Below are 26,518 nucleotides of genomic sequence, written 5' to 3' on the forward strand. Positions count from 1 at the left end.
ATGCCGTATCACACATATGATGGTAAATGATAGGCTGGACCACAGACTGTGTCGCTGTGAGTTCAGCAATATGAAATAAACAGTTTTGAAGTGCAAGTTTTGACACTTTTGAGGAAGGGGCTTCTGCACTCTTTACATAGTAATGCATTCTTAGTGGTTGCATGCTTGGTACAATTCAGTCACACACTGTGCAGGACTGAAGTGAGTCTTCTAGCAGATGGTGTTTGATAATGTCTACACATGGCTACATGTACTCAAAATTTTCCTGCTCATTCAGTCCTGTTTTTTTAGAGTCTTTTAGAGCATTGTGCTGCTCATTCCACCTTTCCTGTTTGACTATACAAATTTAATTGTATAATTTTACTGTTACTATTGCATACTATTAATTGGCAAAACCAGTCATAATCAGCTAGGTCCTCTCCTGCCTTTTACTTAGGAGAGCTAAATGCATAAAAATACACTTCAACAACAAAGTTACATGAACCAATTGATGAACCAATAAATGAACCCTGTTCATTTGATAGGCATGCCCACACCCAATTTATTTTATGGCTGTGGAGCCTCATGCATGCAAAAAATCAGATGGAGAAAGACCACAACTGGAGAATAAATACAGATGGCTGATAGAGAGAAAGAAGAATTAAACTTCATATGAATGATGTTCTAATGATGATTGCTGATCCCTTTACTTAAGTGTGCCTCATGCCTTGTGAAGCAAATGATGGTATTCAGAGAAGTCTTGGGCTTAAGAATCAATTATATCAAATCCTAAGTAATAGCACTTGGACTGAACAAAAGATACTCAAAAGGCAGTGCAAGAAGTATTTTGATTCCACTGGCTAAAGACCATGATAAAGTTCTTCAGGATCCCCATTACTTCCCATCTGGAAAAAGTCTGCAACAAAAAGGAAATAGCATTGAACAAAATGGGGAAAATTAACAATACCACAGGTTAAAAATATCACGAATTAGGAAAAGAAACTCTTCAAAACAGTAAATACAAAATATATAGCTATTTTTTCAGAAAATTCTACTAATGCCAACTACAGAATTACAGGCCACTGTGAAAAAATCTGCAATACTTTGTAATGTACATATCAGTGCAGCTTTATGTACTCTGGTGCGTAAATGGTGTGTGAAAAATATAAAATGTAATTGCCCTTCAGCAGCAATGTCAAGAACCACTTAACTGTTTATCAAAGATTTAATAATCTCAAAATGGTGATAAGGTTAAATTAGCAAAGCTTTAGTTTCTTCCAATTTAAATATCCCTGTCTACTAAAGATGGCAGAATTCACTATTTTCCCCCACTTCAGTGTAAACATGCATTCAGGTTCATGTTGGAAGTGGAAACCTGCTACTGAGGGTTGGAGGATAGGAGAGTGAAGCTTTTCTTATGTGTGAAAATTTTGCATACTAACCAAAACAGTACAATAGTAATTTTTTATTGATTTAGACTACTCTTTTTAGAATCTTTAGGAGAACTGGTTAGGCTTTATGTCTGGTAGAAGACTTCTAGTTAGTAGAGCATGGCTGAAGTTACAGTCTCTGTAGAGAAGGTAAAGACTTCTAGTCAGCAATTAGTGTCGATTTAAATTCTTGTCATTTTCCAAGAATGAGAAATTTTGTTGATTTTATTTTGTATGCTGGTCACTGCTGAACATGGAATGCTTTTACACATGTCTGTAATTTTATCATTTTAATGAGAATTTATATGCAGTGAATTTTGCCTAGATGACTACATCACAGAATACAATGAAAATATAATACAAATTCATAGCTTTTGCTCTGATGATTAGAGAGAATAATTGAAATGGTGAGTCACATTCTGCTGTCTTTAACAACACTGATTTTTCCATACAAATCTATGTGTGTTTGTAGGGTAAGAAACACAGGATCTGATTTGTTCTACTTTTTTTTTTTTTACTTTTTTTTTTTTTCCCCATCTTCATGTTAAACACAGTACAGTTATAACTGTCTTTAAGTAAAAGTAGGTAAATTTCAAGGATTATGATTTCTTGCTGAAGCACACATAATTATTGTGCCACTATTTCAATAAGAACTACTAGATAAGGACTGTCATGAGGTACATTTAGTAAGTCAAAGCTCTTTTCTTCTGGGACTCCCCCTGCTTTAAGGATCACTTTCTTTTACTCTGTAATACTCTGCTAGAATTTCTTACTGTAGGCCAGCAGATTTCTCAGATTTCTTCACAAATAATCAGCAAATGTAATAGGTTACAGATTTTAATTGTGTAAAATGGCAATGGTAACTCTAGCTGATAAGTCCTGTACAAAGTACGTTAATCCTTGTTTGCAGGTTGAAAAGATATATTTATATATATTGTAAAAGTTTGTGTACATATGTAGTACACAATGCAGATAGAATGGCCAGTAAAGAAATAGATGACCTCAAGAAATGTCTGATTTAACAAATGTATATCTTTAAATTGGAAATCTAATTATTTGCCTTAGTTTTGCACTGCTTGGGAACTTAATGCAAGACTATGTTAAATAAACTTATTTCCGTTTTTCATTTAACCTGAGGGTTATGGTATGACCAATCTGTTTTATATCCTCAATCAACAGATGATTGTATTTGGTAATAATTTATCAAGAATAAAAATCTGTTTTTGAAACTAATCACCTCATGTTAGGTCTGCCCTTTTTCAAAACCACCATCTGATATTCATTTTGTCTGCAAGACAAACATTCTGATGAAAATGCATCTACCACAGGATATAGTCAGTGGAATGAAGCAGTTCTACTCGTTGTATATATTTAGAATATTTTGTTTTTTCAACAGATGGACTAAATTTTAGTATTAAAGGAAAAAAATCAATAAACAAATTTGAACAAGTATCTTTTGCATTTCTGATTAGTTTTTAGCAAAATATCCTGTGGAATTTGAGGGTCAACTTGGGCCATAGCTGAGATAAAAGATTTGAAAGGTTACTTTAACTGTTTTCTGCATATGACACAACAAAGCTATGTCTTGAAGTCAGAGGGAGTGCTGAGTATGCTTTTGAATTTTGGCCCACTGAGTTTAAATGTTGGGGTTTTCTTTTGGATGTTGGTTTTTAGCTAATGTTCTCAGAATTGGCTGCTCTTTGAAAAGAGTTTGAAAGGACAGATGCATTCATGCTTTGCATGACTTGTGTACCATGAAGCCCTTCTCTGCTTAGTTAGACTGTTCTGGCCATTGCTACCCTGACATGTTCTTCTTTTAGCCTGGCAGCTGTGTCTTGCAGTTATTTCTTGGATCTTTCCTGATCAAAGCTTCCCATAATACTAAAATATAGGTTTGATCGAGCCAGCATGCAAGCCACATGCATGGAGTACGTGGAATATGGAGCACTTACATCATTATGCTCTATGTACAGTAGTTCTGTGACATGAAGTTTTGTCTCAGGAGATCTAAGAACATGAGCTGAGAACATGAAATTCATTTTAATTTGCAATGCCAGCTAGATTTAGACTTTTTGACCCTACTGAAATTCTACCCAGATTTTTATAGTGCAACAAACTTATTAAATTTTGAAGTAAATCTCAAAAGAGGTAATAAACCATTAATAAGTCATGAAATTATTTTATTATTTTTAATTTTTAAGAACTGCACGTACTGCAGCTGGACTTCTTCCAGTGTTCATTCTTCCCCAACTTTATTAGAACAAATCCAAACAGTTTCCCAAGGAAGTTATAAATTGTTATCAAAATTAGGAAGTGAGGAATTCTATGTTGTCAAGTTGGTATGATAGAGTATTTTTAATACCATCTTGTAGGTGTGAGTTGTTCGGTGTTGTGATTTGAGATCACTACAATAACTATTTGCAATTCAAAGTAGAGTGTTGTGGAGTTGATATTTTACATAGGGATAAACTTTTCTTACTTATTCTTTGCATTCTTATTTATTTATTTTACAAACTTCAAGCAGGGGGCTTTCTCTTCCCCTATAGCTCTCCCCCTTCCTCCATCCTAATTTCACTAGTGTGTTGGCCACCATGACAACATGGATTTTATCTGACAAAAAGTTAAAAAGCTTCAGAAAACAAAGAGGCTAAAAATGAAATACAGCTGTTTGCATGCAAATATAAAACAGAAGGCCCAAAATCCTTTCTACTGATTGGCTGGATTACTTGAAATAGGGCTCATTGTTTCATAATAATCAGCAGTTATTTTTCCCTATTAAAATGTACACTGACAAAGTATTGGAAACAGCTTTCCCAATCCATTTCTATAAGGAACTGGGAATATAAAACATACCTATAACTTTTACTGCCTATATGTTAAGGGACCCATCAAAAAAAAGTGGTACACATTCAAAATCCATTTTACATATACATTCATATTAAAAATGACTTTATATACTATTTTTCAATACCAAATAATACAAAAAAGTTTTACAAAGTAACATTTTTGGTAATTGGTAGTGCAGTGAGTGGGCAAACTGTTGCATCCAGTGTAAGTTCAGTTGCAGCTCTCACACATCTTTAGATCATAGTTTATTGAGAAAGGAAATATTGGCTAGGATTCTAGAATTATACACAATCTTTGAGGAAAAATGACATCAAATCAATTTCCAGTTGGACACCAACCAGGGATATTTAGAGATTTACAGCTGTTTCCTATATCATGTCACAGCAGGCAGTGAAGTCTGGCATTGCAGTCCTCATGCCCAGTATGTCTATTTATATATTTTTTTAAGTGTAACAGTAGTTCACGCATACTTAATTGTAATGAAATGAAGATTGTTTTCCTGTTAATTTCAACTAATGCTACTGTAGTATGAGAATATCCAGAGAAATGGAAATAGAGAACAATATTTTAAAAAAAGGGGGGGATGAGGTGGGGAGTGGGGGCGGGGGAGGGACGGGTGCGAGAGGGGGTACAACAGTAATGGGCAAAGAGAAGGCAGACAAATATTGACCCTCCCTGCAGCCAGCAATGTGTGATGACATGACAAGAAAAGAAGCCACATCCACCCACTGCCTAGCCAATGAAGGAAGGTATGTAGTTTGTAGTAACTATTCAGCCTGTCTCATGAATGAATTCTACAAACTGTTTTGAAAAGGCATCTGGTTTTGCCTTCCATGCTGAAGTCTCTTGCCTATGGGTGCAAGCAAAGAAGCAGCGATCTCCTGCAGTTCTTACTTCTTGGTTGTCCTCCAGACTGGAAAACAGTGGAAGACTGGTAGACTGGTAGCATAAGCATTTTTTTTCCTTTTTTTTTTTTTTTTTTTTTTTGAATGCATTTTAACATTGATTTCAAAAGTTTGTATCAAGTTCCTAAAGTCAAAAATTCTACTAAACTGCTCTTCTGCTCTTTTTTTTTTCTTTTCTATTTTATTATTTAATATATATTTTTTAATGGAACAGAAGTCTTTCATTTCTGCTTTTCCCTATTGAGATGAGAATTGAAAGACCGCGATGATAATTCTGAGAAAGAAGTACTTATTTGATTACTTTTAAAATTTTAACAATTGACAGCATGGAGAAGTCCAACTCTTCAGCTTGTTAGCCAGCATGACAATTGCTGACAGAGCCATTGAGATGGATCATTGTCTGATTCTTTATCTCAGGAGCATGAGAACCACTTACTACTTAAGGACTTGAAAAATAATCTTCATTGTAATGTAATGCAGTAGTCTACTTCTTTCTGGAAGAATTAACAACTAGAATGCTAATAATGCCTGTTTAGTGATGGTTTTAATGGTGAACAGTAGATTAATAGGATAAAACAAGCACTTTAAAACTGGGGTAATATGCCATATATTTTGGTACAGTTTGTATTCTAGCACTTGTTCTCTGTTTTTTGTTTTCAATACCCCTCTGTCTCTGAGGCTTTGCTTTAGTGATGCCAGTAAACTGAAGAGTGCAATGTCTCTTAGAGTCACACTATCTATTCTTGTGTTTGAGAATAACATGCATATTTATTTTGTAAGCACAATACCTGCTTTTTAGATAATAACTAGGTTGTTTGCACCATGTTTTTCATTCTTAAAGAAGTAGCTGCAATTCAGTTTTGATGAATAAAAAAAAAAAAAAAAAAAAAGAGGTAGAAAAATAGCCATTGCTCCTCTTTGCCCTCTAGGTTTTGTACAGTAAGAGCAGAGTTCTCAGAAGTTTGGTATCTAAAATGATTTTGGTTTGGTCATATTTTTTTGCAGGATGACTGCTCCTAGAGTATAGACATTCATTTTCAGTTATCACAGGAAGTAAAAATATATATTAAAAAAGGGTAATATGCATGTACTACTAAGACCTATATTTAAAGTGGGGACAAATGTTCTCCTAGGGAGCTTATATCTCTCCTGGTTGAGTGGAAAGTTGTTTCTTTCCACTAGATGCCTGACTTTTTTCCTAAAGTGGTAGATCAGATAAATTCCACCCTCTAAATAAAATTGTTTTAATGCTTCCTCAGTGCAAATAAAAGAGGCCAGTGATTTTGGAGACTCTCATGCCCATAAGTGGCCCCACTAGCACTTGTTGGCCTACTCATTCATTTAAAGCTAAGCACATTGTCCATGTAAGTGCTGTATTATCCATGTAAGACCATGTAAGACTGGAACCCAAAGCAGTAAATCAGAAAAATAACCTAATTTCTGTTTATTTCAGAGTAATTTTGGAACTCCTAACTATATATCAATTCAGCTCTTGAAATGTATTGGGGAAATAAAATAGAAATGTTGGGGAAGCAGATCTGACTGTAGCATATGGCTTAGTGTTGCTCTGAGAGTATCTTAGGACTGACCTGCAGGGTGAGGAGAGAGGGAGCCACAATTTCAATTCTCACACTGCCCATGAAAGCTCAACATTGAGCATGTTCTATTATGGCTTTACAATTTAGCCTGCTGTCTGTAGGTTGGCCTGTAAATCAATCCAGTACATATTCCTAGGGCTAAGAATGGGTACAAAGGCAGTTAGCATGGTTCAGCTGATGCATGTTAACTAGCTGAATTGAGATAACTGGACTGTATGTCTGGGACCTTTTTATTTCTGTAGGAAAGTCACATAGCATCTCTGTTTCTGCCTTGATTAGAGCCAAAAGAAATAGAGGTAGAGACTGAGGCAGGCTAGAAATTATAATCTTGGCAGTGCACAGAAATTCATCTATTTAAGTACAAGCATACTATGTAACAGTTGCTCCCGACATAATTTGAGGCAGATGCCCTCAGTCTGTCCCTCTTGAAACTCAGTTTACAGTTCCTCTCACTATTTCCAGCTGTATGAGAGGCAAGAAACTGAGTCTTCAGTATTCCCCTTTTCCATACAAATGTAGGTGAAAAATCTCATTTACCTCTGTGAAATAGACTATTTAGCCTAGTTTCACTATGTATTAACTGCAGCTTGTTTTACTGTCCATTACTTTACTTTTAATATTAAATTTCATAGTGTTCTGAATCTAAATATGGTTGTCTCTATAATCCTGCTGTGAGGGTGAGAAACTGCTCGCATCTCAGATAATTTGGCTCAGTAGGAAATATTCCTTCCTTATCCTCTAAAAACATACAACTGGTTAGTATCAGCTCATTCTCAAAACCTTGTTCACAGTCCACAGTATCAGGCAGAATCAGCATGGTATCTGATATGATGTGAAGGTTGAATGGCACAGATTTCAGTTTTTTAGTGTTTTTAGGAATGGGTCAGCTGTTGTCTCTTTTGGTCATTGTGGCACAAGAAAACACAGGAGGAAAATGAGTAGAAAAGGATCAGACCTGTTTAGAGAGAGGGAAAGAGGATATTTGTACCGGTAAACTGCAAACAGGGTGAGCCTACTTACTTCAGTTTGGCATTATGTATGTCTTGTTGCATAATTTTACTAGGATTTAGAAATTCCAGTGTGACTGCAAGGTCACTACTTAACTAGCAACAGGGGTGGACATCCTGAATGCTTTCAGCTCTCATTAAAATTAATTGGAATTGAGAGTTCTTAGCATCTGGTGTTATTGGGCCCATCTGTAGCACCTCTATGAAAGACTATTATAAATAACATTTTTTAGCAAATGTGTGTAAAGAGTATGTATACAAGAGTATATAACACTGAGGATATGTTGTACTTAGTGCTTGCACAGGGAATTAATCATTAGGCTTCTTTATATCATCAGTTACTTCATACATATATTTACTTTTTCAGTTATCCCTTTTTCATATGCTTTGGCAATTATTGTATTAACAGACAGATATTCATGCTGATGCTAAATCTAAAGAAAATATGACTTTATACTGAAACCCAGTAATGATTCCCCATGTGAGAGGGGAAGGTGTTATAAGACAGAGTTGTAAGCAAGTTGGAAAGTGTGACATGTTGGCTGTGTCTCCCTTAACTAAATGAATGATCTGGCAGTTGAGGAAAGGATGTGCTTTTAGCTGAGAAACAATTGGACAGAAGAGAAGAATGCTACGCCAAGCCTTATGAAAAGCCACCAGAAGAAATGTTCTATGACAGTTTCTTTTGAAGTGAGTTTCTAGGTCTTTGGAGGGAGCTTGTCCTGGCTAAATGGGAAGTACTCTTTAATTATTTGACTGCCAGAAATTGAACTATTGTGTGTATTTACCTCAGGAATAGAAAGTGAATAAAGTGGCCATGTACTGTTTATGCTTTTTTTTTTTATATGGTGCTGTTACCACAAAATACTATTTCCCTCCTTCTTCTGAGGCATAGCCTCTAGCAAAGCCTGTAATTGCACACGTTCTCGTGAACTGCAGCTGGAGCCAGGCACTAGCAACTCTGCATGACTACAACGTCAAGTCAGGGGCTGACAGAAAGACAGCATCTCAGCATTTTCCTAGCAGGGGGATGGCCAGAACACTTACCGGATCACAATTTAAGGATCCCAATACTTAAAAAAAAATAAAATAGGTGTGAGTGTATCACTAGAGAGTGGAGTGTGAGAGAGAAGCAACTGGGCAATCACTGGGGAAAAATGGGCACACCTGAAAGGAGATGTAATACAAAACAAACAGCATGTTACTTGTATCTGGATTCTTGATCCCTTTTTCAGCTGAGATGCTCGTTTTAGAGTGCACAGTGAGTATTTCATCCAGCTGGTAACCAAAATGAGAATTTCTCTCCTGAGAGCAGGATACAGCTGTGCTCTTTGTTGTGTAATTGCTATTGACAAGCACAGAAAGAATAGATGTGGTTTAAATTCCCTCAGGCCTGAAGAGCCTTCCCATGTGCTGGACAAGTCCCCTCTTGCTGCCTCCAGAGATGAGTAGTACCAGGAGAGGTTCCTCCTTCACCCTTGCTGCTTGCACTGGGCATTGTGCTGAATTCTTGAGTGCAAGAAGGCCAAAAGCAGAGCCAGAACTGTTAAATTAATGGCAGAGGGGCAGCCAGCTCATTTCTTGCTTTATCTAGTGATTGTTTAATGCAAAATTCAAAACCAGGCTACATTAAAAGAAGTTGACAAAGAAATAAAAATCAGAAATAAATTCTCATAAGTGATAGAATAGTGGGCCAGTATCCTCCATAAAATGACAAAAGAAAAACTACACCTGGCAAATATTTATTTGCAAGCTCCTAGGAACCAGGTGCATATGAATAAGGTAGATAGACCATTTCCTACTCCATTGCCATATTTCGGCTGTGGTGCTTGCTGCAGAATTAGAACTGTTTTTAAGAAAAAAGCCTGGCTTGTGGAAAGCCAGCTACTGGCAGCAGCGTCTGCCTTTACGGTAGATTCCAAAGGCAATTGTCCTGATGGCTTCTAACTTCCTTTGGGGACTGTAACGTGATTACATTGCTGTGGGGCTGGCTAGACAACTCTTCCTCTGGGAGCAGTTTAACCTTTAATTTGGTGGAATTTGCGCTGTTGCATATCTGTGTACGAAGGTAATATATTGTGGTTTGTGCTTTGGATGTGCATTGTCTATTTCCACATACAGTTTAAATTGAATCTGTGTTATGTGAAATCAACATATTGCCTTCAAAGACCACCTACCATCAGGATCCTGACATCATGTTTTTCTTGAGAATCAGTGTGGTAAATTGTACAGATCATGCTTTCCAGCCTTAAGTATTCTTATAGCAAGCAGTTTGCTAATCAGGCAGAGCAATAATAGTTGAAGCACTGTTCTTTTTAATATAAAAATGTTCACATATTACATATGTTTTATCCATTCTTTTTTTTTTTTTTTTTTTTTTCCTTTTTCACATGTGCAGTTTTGTAATGTTCTCAATTCCCTCTGGCCCTATTGACTTTACAATGATTTAAAGATTTTAAGGATTTTAATTCTCCTAGTTCTCTCCCTCTCCACTCTTAACATTTCTCCCTTTAGATTTTATTGGTCTCAGGAAAAGTTACAAATCAATAACTATTTTTAATAAACCTTTTTGTTTTATTTCCATTGCAACTCTTCTATGGAGTGTGAAGAACTTTTTAAGGATAAATACTATTTTTAATATTTTGCATTTCTTCAGCTATTGGTATTAGCTAGCAAAATTCTGTGAGTATTAACACGTGTTATAGAAACAGAATTCCTAATCAACTAGTTTACTAATTACTTAACAATGATGTCATGATAATCATAATAGAATACAGAACAGTAATGTGCTTTTAGTTGTACTGTATTTCTATTTGTATTGATTATATTCCCCTAAATCTTTTTAACTAGTTTAATCCAGACAATTTTTGAATCTTTTCCATTTTTCAAGCTTTATCTTTTGAAAGGGAGTCAGAATTATTACACATATCCAAATAATCTTTACATTTGAATTCAACTTTGTAAGTTTCATTAATAATTTATCCTCATTCAAATGTATCGTTTAAATAGTATAATTAGATGGAATGAATTTCCAGTTATAGTGTCTGTTTCATGTCCATGGTAGATCCTTTTTTTATAGGACAAAGGAAAACTAAACAGGGAGATAAATGAAATTTGGGGGTTTTACATTACTTAATGTACATATTCATAAGAAATGCTCAGATGTATTACCTTATTTAGTGTATATATTCATATGGAGCTTTTTGTCTGGTAGACTCAGTGTGTTGTTAATATTATTGGTACCAAAATTATTACTAAAATAATTTGACAGTGTAGGTTCTGAGGGACCTCCGGAGGTCTTTTGGTCCAGCTCATAGTGAGGCAAAGTTAGATGGGATTGGTCAGGTTATGTCCAGTCAAGTTGTCACATTTCTGAGGATGGAGATTCCAGAACCTCTCAAATCTTGTTCCAGTGCTTGACAACTGTAGCTGTGAAAAAAAAAAAAAAATGTTATTTGCATTGTGGCAGCTGTATTGGGATCAAATCAAGAGCCAGGGCTCTTTGGGTTAGTAACTTACTTCAGAAATGTAGATTGAGTTTTAAATTGTTTTGACAGAAGAATAAACAAATAAGAAAATAATCTCTAGTACCAGTGCTAGGTAGATGTCTCCTCTGATGTAGCATGTACCATCCTAACAGTTACACACTTGAATTCAGAGGTCATTATGTTCAACAAATGAGTTGTTGGCAGGACTTGATATTACTGCAATGATGAGTGACAGAAAACACCACTAAAAGATGACAGAATTTCTTATTGAGAACATAACATATGGATCAGAATTGTTTAAAGCTGAGGTGTACCTAAGGTGTCCACATATAGACCTAATTACTTTTACTTACACTTCAGACTACAAATGATGCAAGAGAGTATTCTGTGAGCCCAAGCATTTGCATGTCATTGTTGAGCCTCAGGTAGAAACAGTGGATCTGATCCTACTCTGTGACAAATTGGTGACAACGGAAAGGTTGCTCTCACTGACAAGCCTTACTAAAGCTAAAGATCAAAAAGATCTTTATTACTTTAAGATAAGGTTACTTTAAGATCTAAAAAGATCTTATTACTTTAAGGACTATGTGGATTATATGCGTGGTATAATTTACAGTATTTTTCCCTGATTTAGTTTTTCTTTTGTATTGTAATCATAGTGGTTTGGTTATTTTATTTTTTATTTATTTTTTTCTCTGAGTTTGAATTAAATTTTCCTCTGTGGAGCCAAAGTGATTCTTTGTGCTCATTCTTAAGGATGTAGCAATCATTGCATTGGGATATTGGGAATCTGAGTCTTTCAATGCTTTTTATAATTTGGAATTGCTCATTGTAGCTGCAGTTATTGTAATAAATCTTTTCAGCCAATGCCACCATAGTGTTAAAATTCACTGGGGAAAGGACTGGATTTTGGTGCTTTAACAGGTAGAAGAATGTCTACCAGGAGAGACGTTTTGCTGTCTCATTGTCATAGTCAGTAGCTTGGGTCTTTTTTTTTTTTTTTTTTTTTTTTTTTTTTTTTTTTTTTTTTTAGCAGCTGTTTGAAGCTGGTCAGGAGTTTGGAATGTTAGACTAACTCCCAGGGAGTTGGATTAATGGGCAGGTGATGCAGTCATGGGTATCACATACCTCTCCAATTTTTCACATGGATATTACCTCCATGTATATGGAGAGTGAGTGTGTGCTACGTACATATATCTTCCAGAAAGTCCAGGCAGCTGTATTTTTGTTAATAATGTATATGGAACAACATCAGAGTCAGGTGGTGGGAAAAGCAGTGCATTTCATAAATTTATGAAATACAGCGTAAGTATCCATTTACATTCTAAATCTGTAAAATAATCCTTTCTATTAAGAATGAACATTCTCACTTTAAAAAATAGAAAATGGGAATATGTGCATAGCAGTATGACAAGGTTTTGTAGTTTGCAAGTCAGTAAAGAGCAGCCGTGTGGTGAATGTCATTTAGTTCTACTTTTGCCCCAGATGTTCTGAGTCTAGAAATTTAAGATAGGTTTCCTATGTGCAAGTGCAGGACATCACTGCTAAGTGTTTCCAGACTGCATGGGTGTGCTTCAAACCTATGTATATGTAGCATGTGTCATGCACAGGGGACAACATGATTGTAATTCTAGCATTGTGCTCTGTAACATTACTGCCTGCTGCTCAACTGATATATTTTAATAGGAGGTCTTTGTCTAGCGTTCATTTATGGTACTTTCTGTCTTCTCATTTTTGAAGCTATTACCCATAGTTTTTAAGCAGTCTTTGCTGATAATGTCACTTTAAAGAATTATTTTTTTTCTGCCTTTCTGTGATGGCTCGATCCTGGCTTCTGGGCAGCAGGAAGGGGTGAATGTGCCTGACAGTCAGCTTTAAGTGCCTGATGTTTTGCAGACACAGACAAAATCCCTGTGGGAAGGCTGAGGATGGCACGTCACAGAGATCACTGCTGTCCCCTTCCACTTGAGAACAGGGGCTCCCCAGACAGGAACTGTCGCAAGAGTGTGAGGTGGGCCTCCTACCTGCTTGTATACTGCTGGGGGGAAATACCAGGTGTTTAACCGGTGTGTCTTAGTCCCTGGCTTCGTATGCTGCTGAGACTCCACCTTCTGCTTATGGATCACATGAAATCAAAAAAGGTTTCCTCACTTTTCTTCATCATACATTGCAGGAGGCAATTTGTGAAGGGTCAAAGATGTTAATGTGTTATTTCTATATATCTAGATATATCTATTATATATATCTATTCTGCTACATCTAGATCAGAAATGAGGCTACTGTATGAAAACCAATATGAGGTGAGCAACAACAGCATCAGGCTACTGTAGGACTGTTGTGGTTTTATAGGCCATATACATGTTCAAAGGACCTGTCTAAAAGGCTCAAATAGAAAACTAGATTACTTTGGACCTGGGAAAAACTTTCTAGAATTCAAATGGAGCTTAAAGTGTCTGTTATCCAAACTGTGTAATTCCAGTGCCCGCTAAAATAGGCACCTAGACTCATTGCTGACAATCTTTTTCTCTTTTGTGTTCTTAAACTGGCATACTGGGATGGGCTTTAGGTTCAACAGAGGATTGCTCAGTACCATTCTGAAAAACTAGCTGTTACTGTGCATTGTATTTATTAGGTTATGAGCCTAGGAGTTATGGTATCCAAAGTCACTAGTCAGTTTTGAAAAGATAATTTACATCAGTAAAATTAATTCCAACCACAAAGCATTGCGCAGGATGCAGATTATGTAAAGATATATGGTTTTGTGCTTGTCTTCAAATTAAAAGCAATAAAACATTCTGAAACAAAGTATCTTACATTCAAAGGTTTCCTAATTATTTTTAAATAATTTATCCATAGAAATAATTGCATGCTAGCTGCCTGTGCAAGAATCAGGTAGCTACCTAGCACTGCCATGATGTAAATATATGTAATGTAATTTGTGTTACGCTTTAGATAAAAATCTGTCAGTGGTGATCTCATGTTTTTTTCAATTACATATACAATGAATTTACTGGCATACAGAGTACAGATCACCTGCAGTGTTGATACTCTTTATTTCAGGGATCTTGCTAAAGAATAAGTCTAGACATTCAGAAAATGTGTTTTTATGGAGGTCTTGTAAAATTCCTCTTCAGTTGAGCCCATTAAAAAAAAGTTACATCATAAATGTTGTGCATTTAGAAGGCCTAAAAGTTCCCTTGGATCGGTTCAGTCTAGCAAACTTATTCATGCGAGGCCAATTCATATGAAATGGGCTTGTTTGCAGCCGACTTTTCTCTTTAACATATTATGTAGGAGTAACTTGATTCTGAAATTGCTGTCTACCTACTGCAGAACTTGTAGAAGGCACAGAGGAGGTTTTGTGACATGAGCAAATCTTTGTAGGAAAAAATAGTAGCAAGCTGAGTTAGGGGCTGTACAAAAGAACTGTAAAAATGTTTGATTGCTGCTTAAACCTAAACAGGGACATATAAAAACAATAATAAATATGTATGCAGCCCTCTAATATGCTTGGTTGCACAATTTCTGACTGGAAAAGCATAAGTGAGTAATTAGATAATTGCTGCCTTGATTGAGCTTAATAGGAAACATTTCAATTAGGCTAAAACTACACAGAGAGGAAGTAGGCTTTTACAAAGGGAAACATTCCTTGTCATGCAACTGTCAGCTCTTGCCCACACTAAGAGATGGGATTAAGTGGATCTATGCAAAGGAAACAAAAAGAAGTAAAGAAAATGAAAAAAAATGATTGCAGTAATTAGACTTTTACTTAAACAGTGTCTTCTGATACAATTTCTTGATGATTCCAGTTTTGATAACATAGCTCTTACAAACCTCTTGGCTGCAACAAATTATGATGTTAAATCCATGGAAGAGGTTATGATTCTGCTTTTAAAAAAGAGACAGAAAGATAGAAAACTGTTCTTATTCTGCGTGGTTTAACATTTTTCAGATCATCCTAAACTGCCAACAGCATAAAATGTGAAGCGTGAGGATATATATTTTCTTGTGGAAAGTGCCTATGCACTATACAGAATACAGCAATTTCTCTGCAGGACTCCTTGCTTGTTTTTGCCAAGAGTTCATTCCCTCTCCGCAGTGGATGGGTAAATACCTAAACCGGCACTGCGAGATGGCTGAGGCCCGTTTTCTCCTGGGTGGTTTCAGAGAACCCAGCCATACCCATTGCCATGTGTGGCAGTCCAGCTTACAGGCATGCTGTCGATATTAATGCCACCCTTACCTTCATACCAACAATCAGGAAAGAAGGTTCTTCCATGGCTGGCTGCTGTGTTAAAATAAAGCTGAACAGATGCTCTGTTTCCTTCTACTATTACCTCCCCCCAGGGCTGCACTGCCTCCTATGATGAAGTCACATGAAGCAATTACTGAACGTACAAGTCCATTACAACTCCTATGGGCCCAGGAATCCAGCTGGGGACACGAAGGAGTGTAAAGACTAAGATGCATGAATTGAAGAGTATGCGGGAGGGTAAGAAGCACATTTAATACAATGCTTTTCTCTTGTGGGAAAGGCTTTTTTTTTTTTTTTTTTTCTTTTCTTCCATGGTTTGCCTGTCTGGACAAATGACAGCTGAACAGCCATTTGCCACCTTAGAAAGAACAGCCGAACAGCCCTCTTCATCTAACTAGCTATTTTGTTAGGCTAAAAATGAATGTTCTTTATTCATAAGCCCATTGTATAGGACATTACCACTGTCTTTGATAGCTTATCTTCAACTACAACAGACATTTTCTAAGCTAAGCAGGACCATGCTGGTTTAGTACCCACGTATGAGGACACGTGTATGTTGTGAACAAATCTGGTTTTAGGAATGAATACTCAGAAGAGACGTTTTGGCTCTGGGAGATGTGGTCAGCACTGGGAGAGGTTAAACAATCTGTTAAACCTTGAATCAGTATCCTAATGCAGCATTAGGAGATGCTGAGCTACTTGAGGAATTGTCTTTTGGGAGCAGTGCTTAATAACAAATGTTTGTGTTTATTAAAGATGCCACTGGAGCCTTTGGCTGTGCAGTCTGTTCCCCATTGTGGTATTTTATGGTAGAGGTTGGAGCATTTCAATGACAAAACGAAGGAATCTCATCTGTCTTTGAGGAGAGGCCAGATTTCATCAGTGTTTTGCAACTTAGTATTTAATTTGGGTCTGAATGTCTGAAGTGTTCATGTACTTTACCATCAAGGATGCTATGTACTCCGTTAGTAAGAAGAGATGTATGTATCAAAATCATAAGCTTTCATACACGTATAAAGAAAAAAAAAAAAGCTTTTGAGTAAGTTTATACCTGCAATCTTTTATGTAGACACTAGGAAAGGAACAAAGCAGATGCTGAGTTCCATTAGATATAGACTGCTGATTTTAGAGGGAGGTTTGCTTTATATGCCAAAAACGAGAACAAATTTAACATGAGTGTGAGCTCATCAGATGATGGCAGTTTCCATTATGTACACCAAAGGTTAAACATATAGCATGTTGCAGAAAGCAATATGTAAGTAGACAGTAACTTTGTATTTTAATACACTTTTCTACATGCAAAATTTCAGCAAAAATAAAGTTCCCTTTTCATGCACTAAAAATTAGATAGAATTTGCATATTTTCACATGGTACAGCCACTAATTCCCTTGAGATCCTTGTGGAATTGTTACTATTGCTGCTGAAGACTGGTGTCAAGTTTGTTTAGCCTAGAAATAGTTGGCCTGAGGTAAAGAACCATTGGAGGTTTGTACATTCACAGTTAGAATTTAGTAATTTACGTTTGCATGATGTATGACAAATTGACTAATGACTGCCCTAAAGAGAAATGCCAGCCTGGCATTTCATATGCAGAAACCTTATGGCAGTATCAGGTGTACTGTCTACCCTACAAAGCAGAAATAACTCTACTGCTCCATTCTTATATTTTATATTTACAGTTCCTTGTGTAGTCTTTTTTTCCAGAAGCTGCTTTTAAATGGAGTTCTGCATTATGACAGAAGCTTGACAATCTGCCAGAAAAGTTGGAAATGAAGGCAACTTAAAATAAATACTGGTGATATTTCTCTTTCTCTCTGCCTTTCTCCTTCTCTTTTTCTCTCTCCCTTTCATAAGGAAAGGCATATGTTCTTATCCTAACTTGTCCCAGTAGAGGGTCAATTACAACCAGTTGGCTGCAAGTCCAATCCAAGAAAAATACCGAGAACAGAAACTTCAACAACAGGTACCAAGGGCCTCTAATACAGTCAGTCATTCTCAGTACATGTGAAATGTGAACATAAAGCCTATGGGTAAGATATTTTTAGGCCCTGAGTTTCCCATGATGGTCCAAAATGAATCAATAAATTAAAGCAGACATTTTTGTATAGTTAGGTATTTTCCTGGATAACTCTGTAAATGTCCACAATAGCATGAGATCTTTTATGTGAATCGTGAGAATAGAACAATGTCTTATTTAGAAAAATACGCCTAGCCAAATGTTAATGTATAGGCATATATTCTGCAATTTGCTCAATTCTGCAATTTAGGGTCAAGTAAACATTAAGCTATAGGGCTAAATTAAAAAAATAAACAAGTATGAATAATAATAGACATGCATAAGAATAATAATATATGAGGTCTGTTTTGCTGATGTCTTAGGGCCATCTTGCAGTAGTGTAGTCCACTGCTTGTGAAATAAATTTCTCTGAAATCAAGGAAGGTAAGCATCACCATATCAAATGTCAGAACTCTGCCAGATTGGCACAGGAGTTTTGGATGCTGGACAGACAAAATAGTGTTGAGACCAAGACCAACTATACTATTCAGCAGTATCTTTGGACAAGTATATTAAAAGAACAGGCAAAGTTTAAACTTGAAGATACATAATTTATTCCACATACAAGCTGCAGAAGGAGAGGTAAATGTTACTTTTTTTTTTTTTTTTTTTTTTTTTTTTTTTTTTTAAATACAATGATTTAATTAAACTGGCGTCTCTTCTGTATCTCAGTATTTACAGAAAGAAGGGGGAGTATGTGACTGCTAGCTTTATGCCTATCAATTAGATTTAGACAGAGAAAGCAGCAAGATAGGTCTGGAATGGTTTGGTTGTACCTTCGTCTCTATTTGGCAGACCTTTTATCTCAGCCTTTGCATGCTTTTTCTTCCTGTGGTTTGTCAACTGTGTGCTTTTAATACGTAACTCCCAGTTGTACTTAGCCTCCTGGGTCTGAGATGCACATGATGGATGGCGCTCCAATCATCCTGTTGGTAAACAAGAAGGAGAAACAAAATTCCAAAACTTTAAGCATGAAATGAAGATTCAAGGATCCCTAGCCAGAGAGACTAATCATTCAAGCCCTCTGCAGGCTCTGTAACACATTCCAGCAGATTACATGTGCTCCTCTGTTTCCAAACTGACTAAAACCGGTTAAAATATTTTTAATGGAACTGCTTTCTCTATAAAAAAATTTAAATGCAGTTTTAATGTAGTGAAAAAGTTTTGTGGAAGCAAGTCTTTTTGATAACTTCTCAAAAGTAAAAACAGAAATAAGAATGCAACAGTTTTTCGAATTCATTACATTTCAAAAGCTTATGGTTTTGATGTGGTAGAATATTTTATTTCAATGATTTTGTCCAGAACTGTTTATTACAATGTGTATATTGAATATATGTCACTTGAATATTGAATATATATATATCATATTGAATACATATATCACTGGCATATTTTTTCAGCTTATACAGTTCTTTGATTTTTAATATGTTTAAAGTTTTTAAAAATAATAAAGCTGGCATGCTAGGAAATTATACATATTTTTTTCATCTTGGAAACCTGAATATCTCAGTATTGCCAGAAGGAAAATTTGGCATTATAAAAAGCAACAATGGCTTACTGACGTTGATATTTTTCTCTCTTGAAATCTTATTCTGTTGAAACTGTTAAATGTTTGTCTTATGATTTTGAATTTTCTCTCCCCTCTCAGAAGTATCAAGTTTCCAACATAATGAAAATTCTGGTTCGGCTATCTCTAGTGCCAAACTGCAAGAATTTTGTGCAGTCTTGAAATTTGTTATCAAGTTGGTTATGGTGATGATGACTATTTCCATTAGACTCTGTGGCTCTGACTGAGTAGTTTACCATTCGTATATGGTGTATTAGAGACCAGCTCAGTTGGACAGCACACCTGAAGGATTTCTTGCCAAATTTTATTCTGGTTAGAATGTTTAGCAGGTGCTGATTTGCCACCTTAGGCTAGCTGAGGTTCTCTGATAATGGTGTTTCTTTGTATTCCTTTGCTGTTCTGGTCCTCCTTTTTATGATGCTTTTATCTGACCCCACAGCAAATAAATAAATAAATAAATCATTTGATTTGTGTTGGGCTAACTGGCACTTGTGACACAAAAAGCTGAAAAGTGCATCTTCTTTACTGTTGCTTTTCCTCTCGATTAGAGACATGTCAGCAAGGCTGACTAGTGCTTAAGGATGTATAAGGAGGCATAGGATATTTGAGGATTTCAGTTGTGAGACAAATACAGAAGAATATGTTTATCTTGTTAAGGACAGGTACATCATAAGAATTTGTGGAATACTGTGTGCAAATACAATATTTGAAAAGCATTTACTTTCTCATTTGACTCTTGAAAGAGAAATTTGACAGTCACTTAACATATGTAGTCAGGGACGTGTTGAGTGTAAGGGATGGATTCTTTCATGCCACTGTGTTGCCCTAAGAAAAAGAGGCCAAAAGAATGATCAAGGCAGCGTTAACTGGAAGAGCAAAGGTCATGAGCTGCAGAATGGAAATGCTGTCCTGCAGTATGAGTTCTGATCCTCTTATTAGTCAGGTACATGCCCGTGCAGCATATGGAGGAGCAGAGGGCAGCAGCACAAAGATCTCTGCTGAAGAACTGCCTCCCAGTTACCACTGTTGACCAGGAAAGCTATCTGAAATATGGGGATCATACCTCATGCTGGGGAGCCTGATGAAGTATTTCTCAATGGCATTTTCTCACATAAAGATGTCAGAAGAGTGTGGGAAAAGTTCCTTACATAGTAATGAGGACTCTGGCTATGAATTTGTTTTCTCTCCGTTATCTCAGCATAGCGCTACAGCCTAACTGCTTAATGACAGTGGTAGAGAATTTCCGTTTCCATGCGCCTCCATGAAAACAGAGCACTAAGCAGAAGACCTTGTGTGTTTTGTTTCCTTTCCCATTCATCCTTTTTGTGGGAACTCATTCGTCCAAAAAAGAAAGTAGCTAGCAGTTTTTACTTTGGTATATTTGCTACTGAAATATGAGATCTCAGTTATAGCTTCTTTCTTTTCAAACTAAATAATGTAGATTGGGCTCACATAGTGCAGAATAGTTCTTATTAAAATAATAGTCTTAATGTACACTGCCCAAGAATAAATCAAAGCACTATGTGCTTTGATTTTGATTAACTTGGCTTAACATAGCTGCTGAGCATCTAGCAACCAAGGTGCCACTGAGAGCCACCACAGAAGCATTAGAAAGCTTCATCTGAGAGAAGCATGTATTTGACACAACCGGGGCTTAACAAAACGACTCAGGAAATCTGTCTTCAGTTCCCAGTGTTCTCAAAATCTTCCTATATAACCTTGGGCAAATCTCCATTTTCCATGAGCAAAAGAAAATACTTTTTCATTATCTCAAGATGTTTTCTAATAATCCATTCATTTATTGTTTGAAGAATCCTGATGAAGCTGTCCCACTTGTTGAAACACTGTAAGTATATAAGGATATATCCTACTTGATTAAATGGCTTCTCCAGAAAGATTAATGCTCACTAACTTTTTTGTTTAAAAGAAAAGGTTATTTGCATTTTTTTAAATAAAAAAAATATATATATAATATAAATAAATAAAATATAAATATTTGCATTGTATAATGAATTAAATTATAAATGTATTTGAAAATAAATATTTTTTTTAACTAAAATAAAGGTTAACCTAACAAATGAAAGGGTCTCATATGCTAAAAAGGCAATGCAAATAATGAAAATTATGATCATTTTAGTTGTCATAAAAAATCATCCAATCAACCTATAAATTTAGTTCACAAACCCTATTGGTACTAATCTTAATTTTAGTAGAGTTTATGAAGCAAAAAAGCAGTCAATCCTTATCCATCTGTTCTTACCTATCTCTACAGAGTATTATGCACTGTCCTAGGTGTTTCTGTCTTTGTTCCACCTCTGCCTCCAGCACTTTTTGTTCTGTTGAGTTCACACCCCTGTGGGGAAGCTGGGGCTGGCTGTTACAGTATGCTTGCTCGTGCTGCCTTTCTCTGTGTTTTTAGCTATCATCCCTGTGAGTCTAATACTTAACTAGACTGTTTATGTAGGTCAAGAAGGTAATCCGTTTCCTGGGCAACTTTTCGTCATCTTTTCAGGTTACACACAGCATCATTTCTTGAATTCTGTTTCCTTGCCTCCACACAATACAGCATAAAATTTTCTTGTAAAGTACAGGAAACAGGAAAGTTTGCATATGTTTCAGTGTCGTGTAGAATCTGAACTGCTTTTTCTTCCTCACCGTCATAGTTCTATATTAGGCAAGAGTAAGAAAAAAACATAAGGAGTCCTACAGAAAGAACGGTAGTGGATAAACAGTGTGATTTGTGCACTGGTGTAGGGTTAAGGATCAAAGTTTTAGAATGACTAATTTCTGCTTATGTAGCAGGAGGATGCAGGACACAGTAGCAAAATGTTAATGGTGTTTAAAATCATTTAATGCATTGTATATCTGTACTGTAAAATGGATAGTAATTCAGAATTCCTTCTGTTTTGACTGTTGCATGATTCTGTGCAAAGACAAAAATCTGTAAACAAGACGGCTGTAGAAGCACATTGCTGTGTTTCAGTTTGGTTGTGAATAACTAGCAGTCATTAAGTGATCCATATTGTAAATCACACCACTTTTGCAGATAAGCAAGCTGCTAATTTCCAAAATGCAAAAGACAATAGAGATTGATAACTATCAGTTTTTGGGAAAAGACTATCCTGTGGATCCTGTAGATCAGTAGCATTGCAGTTCAGTATTCCACCAAAATGTGGAATTGTAGTGGAAGTCTAGTCTCAGGTGACAAAAGTCGGGATGTGGTAGATGTGAACTTGGCTTTGTCTTGGCTGTATCCATTTTATAAACTTTAGTGTTCTGCAAAGTGCAGCAAGATCAGTGCAAAACACCTAACACACAATGCTTTGGTGACTCAGGAGACTGTTTGTGGACCAGACGTGAGATGGAGTGAAATGCTGGAAGGCCAAGTTAGGGATGTTGCAAGGGTATGTGGGACAGTTGCACCCATCCAGTATTCCCCATGAATGCATAGAAAAGTTGGGGGATTCTCATTATTTTGCAGTGTGGTTCAGTTAAGGGTTGCTTTTTTTTTTTTTTTTTTTTTTTTTTTTGCAGGGTTCAGTTAAGTTGCTTTTGATTAGTTTCCTTATTCATTATCTCAAAAATGACCTGTAAGTTGTAGTGTACTACTGTAGTGTAGGCTGTACTGTAGGCATAGCTAGAGGTCTTCTCCTCACTTCATTATTTACTTGTTAATTTAGCTGCTCTTATTATTAAAGAGCAACATACAATTGTAAGCCTTGTTTCAGAGTTCTTCCTCAACACTGGTTTTCCAGCACTGCTGCAGAAATCTACAATGTCAGTGAAGAAATCTGTGCAAACACTCTGAAAGGAAGCTGAAATCTTTATGCCGGCTGGGCTTGTTCACAGCAATCTTAAATTTGATGATACTGGCTGCAGACTCATCCTGTCAATGTGCTTAACAGGCATGCGATTGTTTATGTGGAAAGACTCCCCAAACAAATTCCTTACTACAAATTCATTGCAATCTACTTTGAAACTATACTTCTGTAGCACTTTTTTCAAAGTGAATCCTTCACCTGACTTCCAACATTGTGGATATATCGAAGACCCAGTTATAGTTATGACTGTTCTTGGAAAGACTAGAGTTGAAAGCTAAACTCTAATAGCGTTCCAAATATTTTATTGATAGCATTTTTGGGCACATGTAAATAAAGCTATCACAGAAATTTTTGGACAAGCGAATATTTTTTTCATGCTCTAAGGAATTTTTTAGTTACTTTGTTTCAGCAGGAATTTTCTTTGTAGATGTTATTGCTTCATATTCTGGCACAGAAATTGCACATTAGATGGAAGTTATTGTCACCTTTCCTGAGAAATGGAAAGCAAAACACATTTTCTGAGAATGCATTCCATTTCAAAATCGTTGTTTTTTTTTGTTTGTTTTGTTTTGTTTTGTTTTGTTTGTTTATTTTCCTGACAGTCTCCTTTGTCTGACAGTTTAAGGTGAGACCATACCTGAGACTGTGCTACTTTACAAAAGGAGGTACTAAGATAATAAAAGAAAGAATATAGAATTGAATTCAGCTATTGTTTGTAGACAATATTATCTTTCCTATTATGAGGTTATTAAAAGATTTTTTTTCCTATTTCCTGTCTTCTACTAGCAAGATGTTTTGTCTTCTGCTGCTACCCTATATATCATGGTGTTATAAAAGTACATCTATGGGCAAGCCAGTTACCTTAGAAAGAGCAAAGCCTCTTTGTGGAAACAAAAAATGCAGTCTTTTTTAAATCTTAATTCTCTCAGTCTGTAAAATAATAAAATATATCATTCCATCATTTTCTCAAAAAATTAGGAAATAAAGCCTCTGTGAATTTGATGATAGTCTTGCAGACAATCATTTAGAGATAATTATCTTTGCTACATCATTTAGCATTTTTTTAGATATTTTTTTTTCCTAACTTCTACATCGATATTCCCCAGTGGCATCTGATTCATTCTTTCAAGTCTTCATTTCTACCTTTGTTTTGCTAAGCTTCTTATCAGTACCAGCAGCAGCTGCAATACATCTACAGAGGTAGGACAGTGATAGGGAAAAAATGGAAAAGCTAATAACATCTAGTTATTTCCAGGACAGTCTTTATTTTGGAAAAAGGTCAGGAGAAGATAGCATCTTACTTACTGAACTTCAGCATACTTATCTTATCATTAAAATCTCTGAGTCAGCTCCTAAGCCAGCAAGTTCTGTATTAAGCATATTTTTAAGAATTACAAGGTTTGTACATCAAATCATTTTTTTGCAATCAAAATTCTTAAGAAGAATATATGCTATTCAGTTACCAAACTTGGAGAAGCAGGGAGTTATAAAACCAGATGGGACTCTTTACAAAGCTAGACACATTCATCATCTGCTCACAGCGCGCTGGCTTCTTATTCTGCTTCATTGTCTCTCACTTGCCTATAGGCCCAAGAAGCATGCTGTTTCACAAACATAAATTCTCATGAATTTAAGGTTCTGGGCATGTTCCAGTCTACCTCCTTTGGCAGCCTTCAAGGATAAGGAACAAAATAGACAATACGTGGCCAATTTAATTTGAACAGAATTTATGATATTGCATTTTAGTGCCCAGTGTATGATGAATTTCCTGGTAAAATATTGCATAGAAACCTGCAGCTGGATCTGAGATATAAGAACAGTTGGTGAGCAATCTCACATATTTTCTTTTTGTAGATACAAGTTTGGCTGGTATAAAGAGCTAAACTAGTACAGATAAAAGCGCTGCTTTTCCTTTCTTGGAATTACAAATTAGTGAAGATAAAAGTAATGCAGAAGAGTAAGAATTCTGATTTAAAACAATTTGAGAATTTTTCATCTGCAATTAACTTTTTTTTTTTTCTATATTTTCAAAGAAGGTAAAAATCTATTTCCTAGTTGAGATAGCGGAATATATTTTAAAATTATTAGAAAAGATAATTTCAGATTTTTTCAGATTAACGTTATTTTTGTTAATTTCAACAGTTTGGGGGGGTTTCTTTTGAAAAAGCCTTTATGCTAAAAATATAGAATACTTCTAAATAGAAAAATTGTGTCTGATTAGATATTGTGCCTGATTGTATATACTCCCTCAAGGGACTATATACATACATTCCTAATATTGTTATCAAGCTGACAAGAGTGTTGCACAATAGCCGGGAACAAGCAAGCCAAGTAAGCAATGGCACTGGTATTCATTCTGGCTGTTTGCATTTCCTTCTGAAGCATTGATGGCTGCTTCACAGTTTGAGATTCCCAACTGAGGCCTCTATCATTGACTCCAGTCAGTCTCCAGTCTCCATTGACTATCTTGACTCAATCAAGCCTGTATAGCAGTAATGGGTAACAGGGAGACGCTACTGCACATATCAGTAATGTTTGTCCATCTGATGACATCTGAATCAATTTGTGCTCTGTCTCCAGTGATGGTTCCAGCTTCTAAAACACATAAGCTGTCATTATGCCTTAGATCTGCAGGTTACTGCAAGAAACAAGATGGTTTATGATATGTATATAGCAAGACTTACAGGAAGAGTGTTCTGAAATGTATACATGATAATAAATTGCCTATTTAGACTGATATTAAAATCGGTAACTACTGGATTGGGTGCTTTGAAAGTGAAGCCAACAATAAACTTTACAAAACTTCTTATCAGGAGTAAACAACTACTACTTTAGTAGTTGTTTATCTGTCTCTATTGAATATGCTCCATTGTGAACAAGAAACACTGCATTTGTAACATAAACAGTCATAGCTGTTTTAGAAGCCTGGAATTGTCATTCCTTCACCTATTTGAAGTTTTAAATTGAAAGTGGAGAGTGTAAGAATAAAGTGACAAAAGCATTAGAGGTATGCCAAATGACATATGAATGTCTCACTTTAGAAATGAAGAATATTGAAGTTTGCCCAGTAAGATTAAAATATTACCTTCTCTTTCTGCAGTTTGAAATAACAATGTTTTTGACTATATTTAGGGAATGTCATACGGAGAGCAAACATTTGGAATTCAGTTATTCTGCTCCTCCTGATAACATACATATCCGTTTCTAGAGTCCCTTGCAGAGAGATGTTTTCCATCCCTACAGGATAAAGGCAGTCACTGATAGGATAATGGACAATAATTGCCTCCAGCTGTAATGCCTTGAAAAATACTTTTGTCCTTTCAACATATTATGTCAATAAGGACATATTCTGGAACAAAACATTACTTTTTGCTCTTTTATTCCCACCTGAAACAAGTCTAATAGATACTGATGGGAAAACTTCAAACTTTCAAGTGGAAGTAGTATATAAATCTAGATCAGGCATGATATATTTAATTGCAGTAGAAGATTTGGATATGTGAACCTGTTGTGGTCTTAATATAAATTAATTGATCATATAATGCACAAGTATGTGTAAGTGAT

The 26,518-nt window shown here is 35.9% G+C and overlaps 1 protein-coding gene across 6 annotated transcripts in view; it reads left to right on the forward strand.

Annotated features, from left to right (window-relative positions):
- SLC25A21 (solute carrier family 25 member 21) overlaps positions 1-26,518 on the forward strand; it is a 250,378-nt gene that overhangs the window by 58,488 nt on the left and 165,372 nt on the right. Inside the window, exon 2 of one of the 6 annotated variants that reach the window (XM_084521692.1) lies at positions 15,602-15,746. The exons of 4 other annotated variants lie outside the window; for them this stretch is intronic. In XM_084521692.1, coding sequence (XP_084377818.1) covers positions 15,671-15,746 — 76 coding nt within the window. In that variant the 5' untranslated portion in view covers positions 15,602-15,670. Of the gene's footprint in view, positions 1-15,601; positions 15,747-26,518 lie in introns of those variants that run through there. One more of the 6 variants, XM_084521695.1, reaches the window with a different exon arrangement.

This window comes from Aythya ferina, assembly GCF_964211825.1.
Source record: "Aythya ferina genome assembly, chromosome: 5".
NCBI lineage: Eukaryota > Metazoa > Chordata > Aves > Anseriformes > Anatidae > Aythya > Aythya ferina.